We start from the raw sequence: 7,319 nt of genomic DNA, 5'->3' as shown, positions 1-7,319 counted from the left end.
GGACCGGCGACACGCCCGCGGTCTCGCTGGCCGGGCGCACCCGGCAGGTGGCCTTCCAGGTGGCGGTGCGGACCTCCCGGCTGGCGCCGAAAGAGCGCAGGTCTCGGCGCGCGGCCCGGGGATTTCGGGATCCGTCGGCGTCGTACCTCCCCGTTTTATTTTTGGGAATACTCGGCGGTAGGGCCGCGTTGGGGACGCGGACTCCAGCTGCGCTAGGCGCCGCGTCGGAGCGGGGTGCGCGCAACGCTCCGAGGGCGCGCGGTCGCCTTTCCAGGGACTGGAGCAGCCGCGGCGCGGCCGGGCCGAGTTTTGAGTGTACGTGTGTGCGTGTGTGCGTGCGTGTGTGTGTGTGCGTGTGTGTGTGTGTGTGTGTGTGTGTGTAGGGAGAGACAGGGGGAGAGAGAGAAGGGGAGAGAGAGGAGAGAGAGAAGGGGAGAGAGGGGGAGAGAAGGGGGGAGAGAGAGAAGGAGAGAGAGGAGGGGGGCAGAGAGACAAGGGAAGAGAGAGGAGAGAGAAAAAGAGAGGGAAAGAGAGAGAAAGAGAGGGAGGGGGAGGGGGGAGAGAGAGAGAGAGAGAGAGAGAGAGAGAGAGAGAGAGAGAGAGACTGAGACTCTGACTCCAACTTCAACTCTTGGCTGGGCTGCACAGCTGCAGTCAGTCTCGCCCACTCCTCGCCCACCCCTCTCCTTTGCCCTCCTAGACAGCCCGCACCCGCCTGGGAAAGAAGCAAGGGGGTAGTAACCAGAGAACCAGTAGAGGGAGGGAAAACCAGTAGGGGGAGGAAGAGAGGAGTAGGGAGTAGAGTAGGGGAGACTGGGGAGAGGAAGGGAAGGAGAGGGCGGGACTTTTAAAACATCTCTTTAGGAGCAGTGGCTAAATGCGGGCCAGCAAGAGGGTAGAGAAAAATAGAAGAGCTTCTTCCTGGCTCTTTTTTCCTTCTGATTCCACGGAATCACGATGTGAACACCATCCTCGCTTCCCCTCGTGGGTCTCTCCTGGCCGAGGCTGTGGACTTCTGCACCCGCACCCTGTTGCCACAGCAGCGTCTCTCCTAGGGCTCACCCGGGCCAGCTCCCCTCTCCCCGCATCCTCCTCTTCCCCGAGGAGAGAAATGTATTCGAGTCGAGTCAATTCCATGTTAGAAACAAATAAGGAAAAAGCAACACACACCACGGCCCACCCAGCTTCCAACAGTCCCTCAAGAGGTTCTCCTGCAAAATGTGCAGTGATGATGCGCATGCACAAGAGTGTGGGGAAGATACTCTGTGCAGGCTCTCAGAGTCCCTAGCTCTAACATTCTTCCTAACTCCTTTTCCTTTATGCTCTACCATGGAGAGTAAACTACCAGTCAACATTACCCCACACTCAGCATGCCCCAGCCACTCCTTATTCTTTCTGTTTCATAAATATTATCAAGTAATTTTCACAAGAAAACCCATTTTACAGAGAAGGAAACTGAGGCAAAAGAACCATGCCAACTGAGTTCCAAATCCAGGGAGTGTGACTTCTGGCCTCAGATCATGCACTAGGAATAATGAAATTAACACGGAAACTGCAGTTTCAATGTAAATGCTCCTAGCACAATTCCTGGCCAGGCGCAGTAAACCCCCTGCATCAATGTCTGCTGCAGACATCTGTGCCCTCTGTGAGACCATGGAGTTTACTGAAGGAAAAACAGGCTCCCAGGTCACAGAGTCTCCAAATCTGAGCCTCTTCTTTGATGGTGAATAACAACGCATTCCTCCTAGAGTTTGGTTTGGATGACATTAGAGAGAAGTGCTCGAGTGACTGGCGTCCTGACCCGCCTTTAGTGGGGCTCAATCCCTTTCGATCTCAAATTGATCCCAAATGCAGACTGCGTTCTCCCTGCCTGGTGGCTTCTCAACCCTCTGTGGTTTGGATTTTGCCCTCAGCCACCCTGGGAACTGTTCTGCAGATAATAACACACACTACAAGAGTCGTTGTGAGGATTGAATGGGATCGTGTGTTTGATCTTTGCCTGGCATAAAGAACATAATGGCTTTTGTGATTAATAATGAAGACCTAATTGCAAAATTCAGTAGGCCCTGGAAACTCTCCTCTCTGATTTTTCCCTGTGAATCTCTGGTTGTTTTTCCATTCCTTTCTGCTCTCTCTCAGTTCTGTGAGCTGCCTCCTCTTTCTGGGCTTGTCTCAAAGGTCCTCACATCTTTGTGCTCTGCCTAGCAGAAAGCCAAATCAAGAAGGAAGTTCTTCTGTGCTCTTGCTGTTTTGGTGGTCAGCTCTGACCTTTATAGATGTGGTTCTGGGTCTCCTCTGCCCTAGTTCTCACTGCCAGGAGTTCATTCTCTTCCCCTTTTAAACCGTCCTGGAGACTTTCCTCCCTTTGGCCTCAGTGCATATTTCTGTGGCAACGCTTGTCACTCAGTCTTTGACATAATTCATCTGTAGGTGCTGAGGACCTCCCGTATGGCTCTGGTGCTACCTTCCTCTCTTCCTACAGTGTGTACCTTCCTTTCTCTGCACCTCCATACTCTTATTTAAGCCACAAGTGTAAAATAATAGTTCTGTCTCTCCACATTGTGGTGGAGAATAGTTGAATAGTCTGTATCAAGAGATCAGCACAGAGCCTAGCATGTAGTAAATGCTTGAGAAGAGTCAGCTGAGACCTACGAAAGGTGCTTGTCTTCTTTTCATCCAAAGCAGAGATCAAGCCATAATTATCTCTGTATTTTGATGAGTAGCTATTATGTGCAGAATAAGCAAGGGAACAAGGGGGCGGGAGATTAGCAGGTAGAATAATCTGTAGCAGGACTTTTGGGTATAGTTGCAAGACCAGGTTAGAGTATTGAATTTGGAAGCAGCAAATGGGAAAACTCTCATAGGAGCCAGATTTTGGACTTAAAATGGCTCATTTCAACCCATATATGCCCAGTAGAGGGAACAATGGATAGAACGGCTGAAGTCAGAAGCAGCACGTCCGTCCAGCAATGACAAAACACTGGCATCCCTGCCAGACTCTGGGAGTGGCCTCTTGAGGAACTGAACTGAAAGCAAAATGAATTGGAAAACAACAACAACAATAACAAAAACAGTTGTCTCATCAGAACACTTGGAGATACTTTCTTGTGATGTTTCAAGACAGTTGCAAGTATTTCTTTTATTAGAGGCTCCAGAATCCCCACATCTGGATGAATCACGTTGTTCCTGAATGCTGGCTTCTTTAGACGCCTCCTTCCACAACGAAGAACTCACATAATTCATAATCCTGCTGAGAATCTGGTTTCCTTGATGTTTGGAGGATTCACAACTTTTTAAAAAGAGAAGCTGAGTTAACATATTGGCAGTACAAATGCCTTGTATCTATTTATCTGTTAGGTCAAATTAATTATTAAAAGTTACTTTCATTGTAAAATAACAGGACTTTTCTATTTTATTTTAGACTGTGAGTGCTACTGTGATAGCCAACTGCTGAATCAGAGGACATTAATTAGTCTCTTTTCCTAAACACAAAGAGAGTTTAAGAAAGACATTTCTAGAATTGAAAACAACAGCAAACAACAGCTTGGGATTTTAGTGAATTGTTTGAGTTGAGCTCTCCTTTTGTCTACAAAGTCCTACATGTGTATCATGGATATGAGTGTAGGATGTTTCTTAGCATTATGGAACATTATATATATTTGTTTTCTAAAAAATTCCTGTCAACAATTATTAGGAATACTTACATAAGGCTCTATTAGTTGTGGGGTTCAGGGTCTTTCATATCTTAAAAAAAAACATTATTCCTGTCTTTCAGTCACTCTAGATATTTAGTGTCTAATGTATTCTTGACACTTTATTTAGTGTTGAGAATACAAAGGTGAAATAAAGTGGTCACTGTCTTCTGAAAGCTTAGTTTACTGGGGAGATAGGAATATTACCACTTAATACACCTTAGAATAAGTTTGTCTGACTCAGTCAGACAAACAGGCATGCATGAAAGAGCTGATAGTTAAACTAAGATTTAAAAGTAGAGAAGATTGTTTCCCAGGGGTGGCTTGGGTAGAATATTCCAGGCAGAGGAGGACTATCACCTACACAAGCCTGGGGGAAGCCCTTTGTCAAACTTCATACCACCCTTTGTCCCCATTTATTTCCTCAGCAAACTCACTTGAGTTCTGTGCTTTTATTTGTATATCAGAAAACGAACAAATATTTCCTTTTTTTTCATGAATGGGCAAAAGTTTATTTTAGAATTTGATTTTTCTATTTTTCCAGTCCACAGAGGCAGAGTTTGACTGGGGGTTTGGGGGAAAGCTAAATAAGTAATTATCAGCAAAAGTGTCATTTCAGGGTGTTTGGCAAGTCTTTATTATTATTATTTTAAAGATATGGGGCACAATTCAGGGCTAGGTACATAAGTGGTCATCATGCAGGTAAAGTTTGGGTACCTTTATTGATGTTGTGTGTTCACCCTCCCTCCCCTGGCAGCGTCCCACTACTGCCAATCCCTTTCTTATAGTATTATGATAAATGTTCAGAGTCTGCTTATGAGTGAGTACATGTAGAACTCAGTTCTTTGTTTCTGTGATAGATCACTTAGTATTATAGACTCTAAATCCATCCGAGTTGCTGTGAACTTCTCTATAGTATTTCAGCCTCCTACATATGGTAAAACATAAATGTCCTGCTGGCATCATAAATTCAGCATCTCAAGTGGAAGTGATCCTCTACCCACATCATACTCTTGGCTCCTAAACTTTTGTGAGTGGTATCCTTCCCCTTCCAGTCAACCAGGTTCCAGGTTTAGACTTGTACTCTTCTTCTCCTTCTTCCCATATCGAATTACTTGCCAAGTCACGCAGGGGCTATCTCTTTGAAATTTCTCCCATCAGTTCTCTTTATTCTATTGCAATCTCTCTCATTTGGTTACTAATTCCTTTCGTCCAAATTAATTTTTTAGTCTCCTAAATAGTATCCCATTCTTCCCCCCAGCAATTGAACTTGATTTCCGTTGCTGTGAAACAAATTTCCATAAACTTAGAGGCTGAAAAACAAGCCCACGTGTCATCTCACAGTTCTGTGGGTCAGAGGTCCAGGTGGACTCACTTGGGTTCTTTACTCAGGGTCTCCCGTCCAAGGTGTGGGCCAGGTGATGTTCTTATCTGCAGGCTCTGGGTAGAAGTCCTCTTTCAGGCTCATTCAGGTCTTGGCAGAGTCCAGTTCCTTAAGCATAGTGGTAGGACTAAAGTCTCATCCTGCTGGCTGTTAGCAAGGAGTCACTCATCACTTCTGGGTCCTGTTCCTCTCCATCTTCATGCCAGCAGAGAAGATTTATTTCCATGTTTTCTATACAGTGCTTCCAATCTCTTTCTACAGAAAGGACTCCTGTCTTTGTAGAGAGCTTGCCTGAGGTCAGGCCTACCAAGAATAACCTTCTGTTCTAAATTTTAAAAAATTTAGAGAGGGTTGTCTTGCTCTATCACCCTGACTGGAGTGCCATGGTACAATCATAGCTTACTGCCACCTCGAAACTCCTAGGTTCAACTCCCATCTCAGTCTCCCAAGTGGCTGGGATTACAGTAGCTCATTAAAAAAAAATTAGAGATGGGGTATCTGGTTATGTTACCTATGCTGGTCTTGAACTCCTGGTCTTAAGAGGTTCGCCTGGCTCAGCCTCCGAGTAACTGAGATTACAGGCTTGAGCCTTGATTGGCTGATAACCTTATGTTCTCAAAGTGAGTTTTGCCATTTAGCATAAGTGAATCACCTGAGTGACATCCCATCCTATCCATGGCTTCCTCCCACATTCAAAGTGGAGGGGACTATATGCGATCAGGGGTCATTGGGATCCTGCCTACCATAGTAAGTATGTAAGTACTGCTCCCAAAACTTAGCCCATTGATGTTATCAACTTCCTCAAAAAACGAGTAGCTTCCCATTACCAACTAAATACTTACACACACACACACACACACACACACACACACACACACACACACACACCCTTACTTTGGTAATCACTGCTTTCTACAGTTTGTCCTCAACCTAGTTTCCTGGTGTTTCTCTCTCTCTTCTCACACCTTCCCACCAAACACACAATATGGTTCATTCCCACTTCTCTTTCCATGCCATGTTCCACTGCCTGGTTTGTCCTTTGTAAGACCCACCTGGAAATGCCACATTTCTCATGAAAAGATTTCTGATCCGTCCAATGGTCTGAGCTCTGAAGCCCTTGTCTCTCCATAGCCCTTTGTATTTCTCTTAGAGTCCTGAAGATATTCTGTTACGTACTGCTATTGTTTACTTTTCTATAAAGATGACTTCTCTAACGAAATAAAACCAGCTCCTCCAGGCCTGGCAGTGCAGGAAGAATGTCCCCCTGGGAGGAGCAGCTGGACCCCTCTCCTGACTTCTTCCTTGGAACTATTCCACCTGCCAACCCTTGTCTGGCTGGTTCCTGTTTTTCCTGTGCTGCACTGGGGGGCTCTGCCTCTCTCTGCTCACTTATTCCGGCTTACACTCCAGCACAGCACTCAACTTCCATTTTTGTCACGAGCTGAGACAAGCCTGGAACTTGCAAACCCCAATTGACTGAAGGCTCATGTGAATATTCACACATGGATCAACATACAACTGCACAGCATATCTTACATGACATTGTTTTTTGTCCTTGACTTTCTCCCTTTAGGGTCTTTTTCTTCCCAGCTCCTATCCCATCATCATTTTTGCCAACAACTTTTTCTTGAACATCCATGATTGGCCAGACATTCTTCTGGGTGCTGGAGAGGCAACTGGGAACAAAGTGTCCATCTTTTTTAAAAGTCTCAGATCAAGACAGTAAGATCCAGAGAGGTGGAGACAGGAGTTTTTTCTCTCATTTGTTATATTCATCAAACATAGATGGTGAGCTGCATGCTATTTTAGACAAGATCAGGTGCATTCAGGGTGGCATGGCTGTAGACAGCACACTATTTGAGAAGCTGGGTCTGTTGCCAGACAAGAGACTTATGCAATCTCTGCGTTCATGAATCTTATAGTCCAAAATAAATAGGCAATAATCCTGAAACAACAAAAAAACAATTTTTCAGAAGTACCATGAAGACAGACAAAGCCATAGAGTTAAGAGTAGAGTGTATGCATGTATGGGTGGTTGGGGTGATGAGGGGGTATTGCTCTAGGATGGGAGGGGGTCAGAGGGGACACTCTAGGGCACAGCACTTGAGACCTGTATCAAATTGGAGCTGAGACCTGGATGATGAGGACAGTCATAAGAAGGTCTAGAAGAAACATCCACATGTCTGTAGTTCCAGCTACTTGGAAGGCGGAAGATTGCCTGAGACCAACAGGTGGAGGTTACA

The 7,319-nt window shown here is 45.6% G+C and overlaps 1 protein-coding gene across 1 annotated transcript in view; it reads right to left on the bottom strand.

Annotated features, from left to right (window-relative positions):
* Positions 1 to 6,715, bottom strand: part of BMP3 (bone morphogenetic protein 3) — a 31,678-nt gene extending 24,963 nt beyond the window's left edge. Inside the window, exons 1-2 of the mRNA XM_021718722.1 lie at positions 6,613 to 6,715; positions 16 to 246 (exon numbers count right to left, since the gene is read on the bottom strand). Coding sequence (XP_021574397.1) covers positions 16 to 246; positions 6,613 to 6,715 — 334 coding nt within the window. The remainder of the gene's footprint in view (positions 1 to 15; positions 247 to 6,612) is intronic.
* Between the last annotated feature and the right edge of the window lie 604 nt (positions 6,716 to 7,319).

This window comes from Carlito syrichta, unplaced genomic scaffold (assembly GCF_000164805.1).
Source record: "Carlito syrichta isolate Samal-C Ts95f unplaced genomic scaffold, Tarsius_syrichta-2.0.1 Scaffold313359, whole genome shotgun sequence".
In the NCBI taxonomy this organism is placed as follows: Eukaryota; Metazoa; Chordata; class Mammalia; order Primates; family Tarsiidae; genus Carlito; species Carlito syrichta.
This window is presented reverse-complemented; position numbering and strand designations above follow the sequence as displayed.